The 13,896-nt window shown below is 42.5% G+C and overlaps 1 protein-coding gene across 3 annotated transcripts in view; it reads left to right on the top strand.

Annotated features, from left to right (window-relative positions):
- The window catches only part of BZW2 (basic leucine zipper and W2 domains 2), a 50,804-nt gene that overhangs the window by 24,109 nt on the left and 12,799 nt on the right, over positions 1 to 13,896 (top strand). For all 3 annotated transcript variants that reach the window (XM_066585736.1, XM_066585735.1, XM_066585737.1), the window contains exons 2-6: positions 1,761 to 1,825; positions 4,162 to 4,338; positions 9,018 to 9,121; positions 11,123 to 11,188; positions 12,474 to 12,609. In XM_066585736.1, coding sequence (XP_066441833.1) covers positions 1,768 to 1,825; positions 4,162 to 4,338; positions 9,018 to 9,121; positions 11,123 to 11,188; positions 12,474 to 12,609 — 541 coding nt within the window. In that variant the 5' untranslated portion in view covers positions 1,761 to 1,767. The remainder of the gene's footprint in view (positions 1 to 1,760; positions 1,826 to 4,161; positions 4,339 to 9,017; positions 9,122 to 11,122; positions 11,189 to 12,473; positions 12,610 to 13,896) is intronic.

The following is a 13,896-nucleotide window of genomic DNA, read 5'->3' as shown; positions in this document are numbered from 1 at the left end:
CTTCCATGCCAGCTGTTCTTTGTATCATTGTACAAGATCTACAAGTAACATCATGCAAGGTTAATGGGTCGAACATCGTGTTATCTGTCCCGGCGGTAATCTGCCTGATTTAAAGTGCGAGATGCATTCACCGCGCTCTTCATTAACAGTCTCATAGTCTTGCCCTTGGATTACAAAAACTGTCTGCTTAAGATGTTGCCGCTCTAAGCGAATTACTGTGAATGCAAAGCATGACATGAATGAAGGTCTCCCGGTCAGCGGTGGTGGGAGCAGTGGTGATGTGGCTCACGTTTTTTGATGTCTCCCATTTAAAAACGAACTTCACTTTTCGTACATTTTGAGTAGTTTTTTTTTCCTTTTCTGAACTTGTGTTGGTTTTGAATCTCATCTTGTTTTATATTCCAGTCGCAACCAAAGCGAACTTCCAAAAAGTTACCGGAGAGCAGTGCATTGTGGGTGTCACGCGCTAATAAACTGCCCATAGACAATATATTAATATCGGCAATCAGTTTGATGGGTGATGTCTATAGGTTTTGTCAGCCCCTCCAGAGCAGGCGTCCACTATTGGGTGGTGTCAATCAGCCATGCTGACTTGTCGTTGAATCTCTTTCGCCTGACGCCTCAGAGCCCAATCCGCCCGAGAACGGTATACGCTTGTTGATGTGCCTAAATTACTTTATTACATATAGATATAAGCCCCTTTCTTATGTCCTGCTCAGGTCACGTTACTTCTACATTTAACCCTTTGCAATCCAATTTTGAATTCAGGGTTTGCTAGGGGGCTTTCTCTTTTTGCCATTATACAATGGCGCCATCTGCTGGCTAGAGCCAGTACTACGGTATGGGACATGCTGGAGAGGCCCCCCGACAACAGAGCGTCCAGAAATATACAGTAAGAATACCCTGCTGGACATCTTCCGACATCGGAGCTGTACAGCCTTCAATCAGAATGTCTTCAGACGTCAGACAGCGGATTGGAAAGGGTTAAACCTCTGAAAGCCAAAGTTTGCTTTTTTTTTTGTCTCGCCTTCCAAAAGCCATAACTCCTCCCCCCCCCCCCCCCCCACACGCAGCCGTAGTATTATTTTAATGGTACCATTTTTGAATGTACTGAAAAACCTTTAAAAATGTATTAAGTGGGATGAGATGGGTGGAAAAAATGTAATTGAATGAAGCATTTCTTCATTCAGATCATATAGTGGGGGTTGTGCCTTTTTTGATAGATTCGCCCCATGATTATAAGTCGATCGCACACCAGAGCTCATGCGATGTGACGTGAAGAAAAATCGCAGCATGTCCTATCTTTCTGTTTTTTTGTTTGTTTTTTTAAATGGCCCATTTTTTCCTATGGCGCCTCCTTTTTATCGCAACGCATGAACTTGCGATGTTTGTGCGATGCAATGCATTTTTAACATTGGAATGCCATATATACTTTTGTGCTGCAAAATCACAAGCGGCAGCAATGCTTTCGCAGAAACAAAGACACGATTTTTCTCGCCGCGATATCTCGATCGCCCATGTGAGACCAGCCTTAGGACAGAACAAGAATGTGCACCTAGCCTTAACCTTCACCTCTAATTATTGCTTACCAAGCTACCCTGCTGAGACCCCCCATACGTCGTCCGGTGGTCTCAGCGTTCCCAGTTTCTGATACTTTTTAAGAATTCTATATCCATATATACACACTGATAGAATTGCAATTTTTTTCCAGATTTTATTAAAATACTAATAAATTTTATTGTTTTTTGTTTTTTTTGCAGATATTTTATGAATAAGCACCAGAAGCCAGTGCTAACGGGCCAGCGGTTTAAAACCAGAAAGAGGGGTAAGTGCCCGGTTGATGTGACCCGTACTCCGTGGATTTTCTGTTCCATCTACATTTTTATATCTCAATAGCTTTTCTTCTAAGATTCCAGTGTAAATGACTTGGAGTAGACGCTTCCATATACTTTCTGTAGTGCATTTCCCTGTTCCTCTCGCTAGGAAGGGATCTCATGTGACTTGTATGCAGGTCAGCAGAAGCCGTATACAGCTGTATGTAGATCGCCCTCTAGTGGTGACAACAGATGGCTGAGAAGTGGGGAAACAGAGGATCAGTGCTGCAGAAATGGTGCCTGAAAACCTTCTCAATTGCATTAGAAATTTGCTCCAAATTAAGTTATTCTACTAGAAAACCAATAAAACCAATGGTAATTGACATGGATTTCTGTTCCTGACTCCCGGGTCATTTTATCATATTGGTGGGCCCAGCACAAAGATGTCATGAGTTGGCCCCCTCCTCCTAGACATGTTGACCATGTATTAGGGAACAGGCAAGGTCCTCGACATGGGAGCGGCTGACGGGCAGGCCCAGATTAAGGCATGTCTGCCCCCCCCCCCCCCCTAGGAAAAAAAAAATGCAGCAACATTATGCCTTACGACTTTTGTTAACGCCCAGCAACAATTTTTGTTAGGCCACACCCCTTTTCTGCTAAGCCATGCCCTTTGTATTTCCTCACACTAATAGTGTCCGTTAGAGACACCTTACCGGTAATAGTGCCGTCAGTCCGTGATCTCTTTACCGTACTAGTATGCTTCTAAATAATAATCGGGTGCTAGAAATGCTGCAGAAGGGTTTGGGATTGCGCCCTCATGCCACCTTATTGCATGTTACAGGGTGTTGCAAGTTTGCACCATTCTCCAATCCACAGCAAGTCTAAAGTAGCCAGGTCTTAACCAACTTTTCGTCAGCATACTCAAAAATCCTGAAAAATCATGCTAGGGCTTATTTTCGAGGATGTCCTATTTTCAGGGAAACTGGGTAGTAAAAAGAACTACACTTACCTGTTGCACTCCCCAAACCTCTCCAGACTGTTCCTTCTTACGTTTTGGGTAGCGAGTGTGTGTTGGACATGTGACCAGCGCTGGCCAATCCCTGGATTCAGATTCTGAGGCTAGGGATTGGTTAGTATCCAGCAAATACTTGCTACGCAGAAGTAATGGCGCGTGTATATTCAGCTCATACACAATGACATTACATATAGGCGGCGTTGATTGTGCCCCATAAAGAACGATGGGCTCTCTTGTGCGTAACACGTGGTAAAACGGAACATGCTGCGTTCTTTTTTGGGTTCTCCTATTACGTAATGCATACACGCAAATGTGAGCGAAACAGAGTAAGGAAGTGTATTTGCCTGCGAACTACCACATACATCGGGCGTAATACGCGGTAAACTTGCACTTGTGTGAGCCCAGCCTAAGGCCGCTCTCACAGATGCGCTTTGTATCGCGATTCGCGGTACAAATCACAGTAGATCGCTCCCATTGTTTTTTAATGGGGCCTCCGCTGTTGGACGCAGAACGGTGGTAAAATCAGTGCAGTTTGCCTACGCTGTGTGCGAGAGTGGTCTAAGAGGTTAAGATTGCACTGTCCTGCCACCATATTGCAGAATACAATATGCTGCAAGGTTGCGCCATTCTCCAGCCCACTGCATATCTCGAGCAGTCATGCCTCACCACCTTTTTTGCAGAATTGGATGTTGTTGCCTTTAGTTTTCTTTTATATATATTTATTTATTTAGCCTGTCGCTTTCATCTTCCAAACATACCCGCAAGCAATCCGCCTCCTGCTGTGCTCCGCAGATACAAGGTTGATAGGAGGCATTTTTTTTCCATCCCTTTTTCGGTTTTGTCAAATTTTGTCTTTGAAATAGTTTTTTTTATGACAATCACCAGCCTGATGTTATTAGCATTTGGATGGTTTTATTTGTTTAAAATTGATGTCACAAAGCTAATTGAAAAAGAAATCTGCCGCCGTATCTTATCCATGTATCTGTTTGTCTTTCAATTTTATTAGACTTTTTACAGTTCGTAGGGGGGGGGGAGTGAAGCTATTAGGAGGGAGGGGGGTTTCATTTCATTGTACTCTGTTTGTTTGTTTTTCTCTTAATTACTAAAAAAACTAATAATTTTTATTTACTTGATCCAGTGACTTGATTTTGCAACGTTTTGTACATGCTACTCTTATGCCCATGAATTGACTTCAAACATCCCTTTTGTAGTCTCATGTGTCACTCCTCACCATCCTGTTTCTAATGACCTGCAGACCATAGAAGAGGAGGAAGATGTCTATCTGGTGCTTCATACAAAAATCCTATTTTTTTTTTAATGTTTACTTGATAGATGAAAAAGAGAAATTTGAACCTACAGTTTTCCGGGACACCATCATCCAGGGACTTAATGAAGCAGGGAACGAACTGGAAGCAGTAGCCAAATTTCTTGATACAACCGGATCGCGATTGGACTATCGCCGCTATGCCGATACACTGTTTGACATTCTCATAGCTGGGAGCATGCTGGGTAAGAGCCTATGAATGTACATCTGGTAATTACCGTTGTCATGCAGGGGTTGTGTCTGGGATCACATTTTTTGTCATTGTTCAATTACAGGGAGTAAAAGCAAAGGCTTTCATGAAAAAAAGTTATAAAAAAAATTAGACCTATACGCCCACTGTGACCAAGAGGCTACATGTACACATTGCAGACATTGGTATCAAAGTTTGTGAGGAGCATTGCCTTCTATCCATGTTTCCCCAATAATAAGCCCTACCCTTATTTTTGGGGAGGGGGGGGGGCTGAAATTTAAGCCCTAGCAACAGTACATGTAAAAAAAAAAAACTAACAAAAAAACACTACTCACCTAGCAGCCGGCGTTCAGGTCTTCGCGCTGGGCTGCAGCAGTGCTGCAGGTTCCCCTGTCCTCCTGCACACCGACAGAGCAGTTCTTCCTGGTAGCGAGGCTTGAATAACACGCATCCCAGCAAGCTAATGTTCTGATTGGTTGACTGAGCGCCGCATCAGCCAATGAAAGACGGCAATCGATTAACCTATCACAGCCATTCAATGACATAATTGAATGGCTGTGATTGGTTAATCCAGCTCCAGCTTTCATTGGCTGACGTGGCGCTAAGTTAACCAATCAGAGCATTACCTTGCTGAAGGTAGGGCATTCAAGCCCCGCATTAAAGAAAGCAATGCTCCGTCAGCGTGGAGGAGGGCTAAACAGGCTGCGGCAGCACCGCAGATCATCGCTAAACGCCGGCAGTAGGGGAGTATTGATTTATTTATTTTTACTTGTAGTTAGCTTCCCCATTGAAATGCATTGGAATGCAATAATGGCGTTTCAATGTATTTTAATGGGGAAAAGTGCTTTGACATACAAGTTTTTCGGCTTAAGAGCTCTGTCTCGGACTGGATTAAACTTGTATGTCACTGTACTATAATACTGCTACCTATGTACAAGAATATAACTACTGTAATATTGCCTCCCATGTACAAGAATATAACTACTATAATACTGCCTCCTATGTACAAGAATATAACTACTATAATACTGCCCCCTGTGTACACGAATATAACTACTATAATACTGCCCCCTATGTACAAGAATATAACTACTATAATACTGCCCCCTATGTACAAGAATATAACAACTATAATACTGCCCACTATGTACAAGAATATAACTACTATAATACTACTTCACACGTACAAGAATGTAACTACGATAATACTGCCCCCTATGTACAAGAATATAACTACAATAATACTGCTCCTATGTACAAGAATATAACTACTATAATACTGTCCTATGTACAAGAATATAACTACTATAATACTACCCCCCTATGTACAAGTATATACCTACTATAATACTGCCTCTTATGTACAAGAAGATAACTACTATAATACTGCCCCCTATGTACAAGAATATAACTACTATAATACTGCCCCGATGTACAAGAATATAACTACTATAATACTGCCCCTATGTACAAGAGTATAACTACTATAATACTGCCTCCTATGTACAAGAGTATAACTACTATAATACTACCTCCTATGTACAAGAATATAACTACTATAATACTGCCCCTATGTACAAGAATATAACTACTATAATACTGACCTCTATGTACAAGAATATAACAACTATAATACTGCCCACTATGTACAAGAATATAACTACTATAATACTGCCCCCTATGTACAAGAATATAACTACTATAATACTGCCCCCTATGTACAAGAATATAACTACTATAATACTGCCCCCTGTGTACACGAATATAACTACTATAATACTGCCCCCTATGTACAAGAATATAACAACTATAATACTGCCCACTATGTACAAGAATATAACTACTATAATACTACTTCACACGTACAAGAATGTAACTACGATAATACTGCCCCCTATGTACAAGAATATAACTACAATAATACTGCCCCCTATGTACAAGAATATAACTACTATAATACTGCCCCCTATGTACAAGAATATAACTACTATAATACTGCCTCCTATGTACAAGAATATAACTACTATAATACGGCCCCCTATGTACAAGAATATAACTACTATAATACTGCTCCTATGTACAAGAATATAACTACTATAATACTGCCCCCTATGTACAAGAATATAACTACTATAATACTGCCTCCTATGTACAAGAATATAACTACTATAATACTGCCCCCTATGTACAAGAATATAACTACTATAATACTGCTCCCTATGTACAAGTATATAACTACTATAATACTGCCCCCTATGTACAAGAATATAACTACTATAATACTGCCCCCTATGTACAAGAATATAACTACTATAATACTGCCCTCCTATGAACAAGAATATAACTACTATAATACTGCCCCCTATGTACCAGAATATAACTACTGTAACACTGCCCCCTATGTACAAGAATATAACTACTATAATACTGCTCCCTATGTACAAGAATATAAATACTAGGATGCTGTAGTAGAAACATTGCTTATACTTGCTATCTTCTGATATACTGACTGGTCTGTTGAGCTTCTCTACTTTGTACATTGTAACATTTTGCGTTTCTATTAGATTTCCAGTCCAGCTGACATTATTTGGGAATTATGCTAAAGCAGGTTGTGTCTCCAGAGATGGAGTGAGATCAAACTAATGTCCTTGTCAGAAGCAGATGGAGCTGCAGTTCTAAAATACTTATAGGGGAAGGAGAGTGAAGACGTGACAGCCGGGAGCCAGTAATAATGTAATATGTGTAATGGGAAGTCTGACACGGCCTGGAGATGTTTTTCACAGTATTTCTGAGCTGCAGACCAAGTTATGAATCTATCACTCCATCCTCCGGGAAAAAAGCAGGATATCTATTTTTTAAATTACAGTTGTCTGCGCATCGTCACTAAATGATGACGGGTGTGATTATTTATGAAACTTCTTGTTTTGGGGTTAATTAAAAAATCACAGGATAGTCTTTGTGTTTATTGGGTGGAGGTTGACTTGGTGCATTATTGATATTATGTAAATATACCCCTACCTATTATTCAAAGTTGTCTGAACCCAACTTTATCTGTCGGGAAATAGAAGGATTGGGTACATTGAATTTTTGTCCTTTTGTCCCCTCTGGATTTAAGCTGCTGTCCGAACTCCTTGGTTGTAGCTTTCTCCTGTTGAAAACACATGAGTACTTTGCCAAACTACACATTACACCTACTCTATAGTGGGTTTACTAACCATTTGCCCATATTGCCTCTTAATGCCTGAATCATCCTGGGGAAATGGAGAGATGGGCATTTGTATACTGCCCCTCTGCTGATTGGACCAGAGACAATGCAGTGCAGCATAGGAAGTAAGAGCAAGGAAGTGCAGGACAGTAAACTACTGACAGAGTGCTAGGCTTGCTACATATACCCTCCCTGAAAGTGGGCTGCAAACAGCAGAACAGAAAGACGGGGAAGACCACCTGAAAATCGGAACTTAAAGACCTGAAACAGGGTGCAAACAGCAGCAAATCAAAGTACTAATGACCACTTGTCTGTGAGTGGCTGAATGAGTGAGTACATGCTCTGCCCCTGATCACATGACGTTGGCATCATCACAGGTCATTCATCGAGAGGGTGAGTTACATGCTCTGCCCCGATCACATGTTGCTGACGGCATCACAGGTCCTTCATCTTAGCCACGATTTCACCTCAGACAGCAGCTGAATCACTGGAGCACTGAGCTCTGCCCCGATCACATAACTGTCCTTCACACACCGTCCCTGATCACAGGTCTCTCAATATTTTGACCAACTCCAACTGTCATCACAGGTCCTTCAGTGAGTTACATGTGATGATGTAATTCACTATATCTAATATATATACGCGCGTATAAAGGTGAAAGCCCTCACTGACTCGCAACTAATTCTCTAACTTCCCGGTGTCGTACAAACATGAAATTTGGCAGCAGCATTCTTTAGGTCCTAAATAGGAAAAGTAAAGGGGTCAGAATTTGATTATACACTGCTAAGTGCAAAAGTATTGGCACCCTTGTGTAAATGTACCTAATCTAATTCTCCAACTTTCTGGTGTCGTACAAACATGAAATTTGGCATGAACATTCTTTAGGTCCTAACTAGGAGAAGTAAAGCATTCACAACTTTATTATTCAGTGCTAATTGCAAAAGTATTGGCACCCCTATGTAATGTATGTATTCTAATTCTTTAACTTCTCTGTGTTGTATAAGCGTGAAATTTGGCACAAGCATTCTTTAGGTTCTAAATAAGAAACCTGTTGAAAACTCAGGTATGCTTTAAGACCTATCCCCCAATCTAAAATAAGTTCCAGCTCTTCATTAAAGGGGTTTTGCAACATTCGAAAAACATAGCTGCTTTCTTCTGTAAACAGCGCCACACCTGTCCATTGGTTGCATGTAGTATTGCAATTTAAACCCGTTCCTTTGAATGAAGCTGAGCTGTCATTCCAAATGCAAACCATGGACATGGATGGTGTTTCTTCTGCACAAAAGTAAACATGTTTTTTCTACATCTGGAGAGCCCCTTTAACTCAGCATAGAAGGCCAAATGTCTCACCACCCCCGGACTCCCAGCTAAGCCATAAATCTGCTTGCTATAGGTTTATGAATTTGGTAACTATTGTCTACCTACTGGAAGTTTTTTTTTATTCCCCTTGATTTATTTATTTTCCTTAGCCCCAGGAGGAACACGAATCGATGATGGAGACAAAACCAAGGTTACCAGTCACTGTGTCTTTGGAGCAAATGAGGACTATGAGACCATGCGTAATTATGCCCAGGTAGGGGTTGAATCATCAGTACACCGCCTGTCTGTTGCCCTATTTGGGCAAATGCTCCTAGTAGAGGCCGTTCTATGTCACTTTGTGCAGTGACAAACATTCATGTGGAAACCAACATCATGCTGCTGTTGACGGATCTTTTTTTATCTTGCTCTTGTGTAGGTTTTGTACTACATATTTACATCCTGGTGAGCATTCCTTGTTGGTTTGTTTGACTTATTAACTCTTTTATAGCCCTTGCAGTTTTATACACTGAATGACCACTACATTCAAAATGCCTACTCCACCTTTTTGGGCAGTTTACGTCTTTCAGACATCAGGGAACAGGCCTTGTCAAACATACTCTGTACTCAATTTTTTTTTTTCTTGTCACTCAGCCGGGCAAGTTGTTGCATTAAATGGGCATAGAAACTAGACAATGGTTTAACAAGGTTACACATTTGAACCAAGCTTTCAAACCGTGACAGAGATAGCGGTATGGATAGGCCCCCAAATTGAGCCCGGATTATATCCCGTAGCTGGTAATATCTAAAATAGGAATGCTCAGGCAGGTCATGGGTTATCTGCAGCTGTAGGAAAGTGCAGAAGATACCCTCACTGACTATGTCAAAAGGGACGTTAACGCCCTGCAGTCTACAAAAAGCAGACTCCGGAAAAATTTGCAGGTGCGGCAGATTGGGGTTATTCCGCAGGGGGATGTGGGGACCATGTGGCTCTCTCCTCAGGGGTCAGTTGCAAGGCCTGGCGCCAAATATTGAGTGCTACCAGCATGGGAATGGGCAAGCGGACAATAGAAAATGAGAGGCCACACATCAGCAGCCCCCTAAGGCTCTGGTTAGGGCTCACCATCCTGCTCTCCAGACCCACCACTGGGTTATAATCTGATGAAGAAAGCCATCATCCAGCGTATACCAATTGGCCGGCCAGATAATAGTAGTAGAGGTGGGGTAAGGCTAATCCTCCCCAGTTCACCGGATGGCATAGCGTCTCCAGTCTAATCCTGGGTAGGGTGCCCCTCCACAAAATACGTAGTACAATCCCGTGAAGCATGGTAAAAAAGTTATTTGAAATTAGCGTAGGGGAGTTACGCAAGACGTACAAGAATGTCAGCAGTCGTTCCATTTTTGACAGATTTATTCTGCCTACTAGAGTAAGCAGGAAAGAGGCTCAGCGCACCGCCATTCAATCAGCCCAGCTGAGGAGGGGGGCTAGATTAAGGTCGTAAAAAGTAGAGACCTCCACTGACACCCATTATGCCTAAATTAGTTGTCCAACTCAGCAGGGCGAGCAGAGGAAGCCCAGCCGCCGCAGGGTCTACTGCCAATAGGTGGATTTTGCCCCAGGTAACCCTAATGCCAGAGTGCAGGCCAAATGCGTCAAAGATGGCTAGTGCAGAGTCAGGAGACAAAGGAGGGTGTCATCCACATACAGCGCTATGCACTCTTCGTAGTTACTCCATTTAAATCCCTTTGCTGTCGGTGATGTTCAGATCTAGATCGCAAGATGCTGTATAGCAAGGGCAAACAAGGCAGGGGACAGAGAGCAGTCCTGTCTCATACCCCTACCCAACTCCATACTCAATTTGGCCCAATCCCACTGCAGCAGCTCTTTTGGTACATTTTGTGGATACGTAGGAGCAGATCTCACAGCCCTTTCCAGCATATCCCAGACATGTTTAATGAGGTCACAGTCCAGCAAGTTTGGAGGCTAAGGTAGTGTGGAGAATGCATTTGTCATGTTCCTCTAACCAATTCCAACACGGGCGTTGTCTTGTTGAAAAATGGCACTGTGGTCGGGAAGGTATCCCAAAGCTATGGGTGCAAATAGTCAGGTAACAGGTCCCTGTAGCGTTAACCATTCAAGGATTGTGGTGTGATGATCAACAGTTGAAGGCCACGTAAGGAAGTGGCTGTGCCCACCGTACTGGACTTGTGACCCAGTCCAACCACCGGCTTCTGTCCACATCAATGGGACTCCTCTTTTTATTACTGTTCTTTCTAGGTCTTCAGCAAACTGATCAGAAGATACAAATATCTGGAGAAAGCCTTTGAAGAAGAAATTAAAAAGGTAAGGAGAGGCCATAACTCTTAGGCCGCTTTCATACTGGTGAGGGAATGGTGCGGGATTTGTGCGTTGCAAGACACACAAATATGAAGCCTGTTCTTTTGAATGGGTTAATCCTCATTAGCGATGTTTCCCCGCACGGCCCCGCGATGTGATGCTATGCAGGAAAAAAGAATCTTGTCTTTCTGTGATATCTCCCACTGTTCTCAATGGAGTCGGCGGCAGCAGCACTCGCCCCATTGAAGACAATGGGAGAACTCTGCAGATCTCTGCTGCGGGGCTGTGACGGCCGAGGTGGGGATTCCCTTCATCTCTGCAGTGATGCAATGCTGTTTTCACATGAAAACACCTCGCATCCACGGGTTTCACATGGATGGCGAGGGTGATATGGGAGCGGGATTCACAGCCTAATATTGCCCTTGCCAGTGTGAAGGAGCCCTTAGGCCCTTAGTTTGTATTGGTATCAATTTGGGGAACATACAACTTTTTGCTCGCTGTTTATTACATTTTTTTCTCTGAGACAAGGACACAAAAAAAAAGCGCAATCCAGCCATTGTGTTTCTATTTTGTTTTTTATTACGGAGTTAACCATGTAGGATTAATAATGTGATATTTGATTAATTTGGGCCTTTACAAATGTAGCAATACCGATTTTTTTTTTTTTGTATTTGATGCAACGACTGGGAAAAGGCTTTTGTTTTTCTTTTTAACATTTTGAAATATTTTTATTTATATAGCTTTACTTATTTTTACTTTCTTATTAGTATTTTATTAGTACTTTAAACGATTTGCATTTTGCTGTATTTTAACAAGCTGCCTATTAAGACATGCCACAGGCACATCCCTAATAATAGACAAACAATCATGGTAACCCTGGTGGCCATAAGAAGACTCCAGGCTGCCGTGACACCCAGACAGCCCCCAAATGATCTTATCACGGGGGGGGGGGGGATTTTCAGGACAATTAAATCCCAATTGATCATTAGAACTGACAGCGGCATTTTAAGGTTTAACAGCTGCAGAGCTCCAAATCCCCTACTTCCTTCACATTGCCAGGACATTGTTGCACATCCTTCCCAAACCTCTTATTTCCTCTAACCTGGGTGCTTTGGAAAGGATAGAGTTAAGAGTCCACAGAGCTCCGACAGGTAGAGTTGTTGTTGGGCTCGTTGACCTCATTAGTACATCGTTTTAACTCTTTTTCCTTTCCAACGTGCAGAGCTTGGAGGGCGCACGGCCCAAAACCCAAGAGCGTTAATATGCCTCTTTTTGTCCTTTTTCTATACAGCTGCTGCTTTTTCTCAAGGCGTTTTCCGAAGCGGAGCAAACCAAGTTGGCCGTCCTCACCGGGATCTTACTGGCCAGTGGAACGCTCCCAGCCACCATTTTAACGAGCCTGTTTACTGAAAATATAGTCAAAGAAGGTACAGTAAGTGGCGGTTAACCCTTGCAACGCGGCGAGTCAATGTAAAAATACATAGCTGAAATCAGTGCAAGAAACGTAAAGCAGTCCTACTCCAGTCACATCCAAAGCTGCAGGCAAATTTAGCTTGATTCTCTAGGTCTATGCATAGCATTAAACTCTGTGCTCGTTGTCTGGCACCGTGAATACATATTATATGCAAATAATGATGCATTGTAAATATTAACCCATTAGGAACCGCAGTACACCTTTTTACTGACCTCACGAATAGGCTTTAAACCCGCACATGCATCTTTTTTAAGGCGGTGGCTTGACTGACTACTGACAGCGAGGCTCTAACAGCCACAATCCTTGCATGCCACAGTCCATATCAACTGCAGCATGTAGGCAGATGATAGTGAGAGGGGGCTCCTTTTGTCACCCATCGGCTCCCCTTAAATATGACTGCAAAGTACCAATGAGTGCCCATGGCAGCTGGAAGCCTGACAAAGGCCTCCATGTCTGCCATGTAACTCAGCCGATTAGGCTCCGCCTCCTGCTGAGTATAATAAGCTGCTTTCATAGGCTTAGTAGAATGCACTACATAAGTAGTGCGGTGTACTATTCTCGCGATCGAACAATCGCATCTTCAAGTCCACTTCAGGGACTAAATAATAAAGTCTAAAAGATTTTTTTTTTTAAATTCCAGTTTAAAAACAATATACATTTTTCCCCCCCCCCCAAAAAATCAATTTTTAATGGATAAAATATTTTAAACAGATTTCTAAAATCAGCACACGATAGGTATTACTGCGTTCATAATGACACGGACAATGAGAATATTTTGTGCACGCCGCATGGTGAACATTGTAAAAATAGTTTAAAAGAGTTATACCGGAATTGTTGTTTTTCTTTTTCATCTCCCAAAAAATGCGATCAAGAGCGATCCAAAAGTCACATGTACCTCGAACTGGTACCAATGAAAACTACAACTCTTCCCACAGAAAACGGACCTCACATTACTGACCAAATAAAAATATTATGGGTCTTAGGCCGAATGCCCACAAACGGGTTATCGCTGCGGAATTCGCGGTCAGACACCCACCGTGATTTCCACAGGAATGTCCACCCATAGACAAGCTGTAAAACGATTCTTCGCTGCCCATGAGCGGAAATCAAGAGCGGTTTTCCTCTCGCGGGGGGAGAGAATCGCAGCTTGTTCTAATTTGTGCAGAAAAACGCACGACGGCTTCCTTCGGGGGGGGGGGGGGGGCCACTGGGTCGGATCCCGTTGTTAGATTTCGCAGGC

The sequence above is a fragment of the Eleutherodactylus coqui genome, chromosome 12 (assembly GCF_035609145.1).
Source record: "Eleutherodactylus coqui strain aEleCoq1 chromosome 12, aEleCoq1.hap1, whole genome shotgun sequence".
In the NCBI taxonomy this organism is placed as follows: domain Eukaryota; kingdom Metazoa; phylum Chordata; class Amphibia; order Anura; family Eleutherodactylidae; genus Eleutherodactylus; species Eleutherodactylus coqui.
This window is presented reverse-complemented; position numbering and strand designations above follow the sequence as displayed.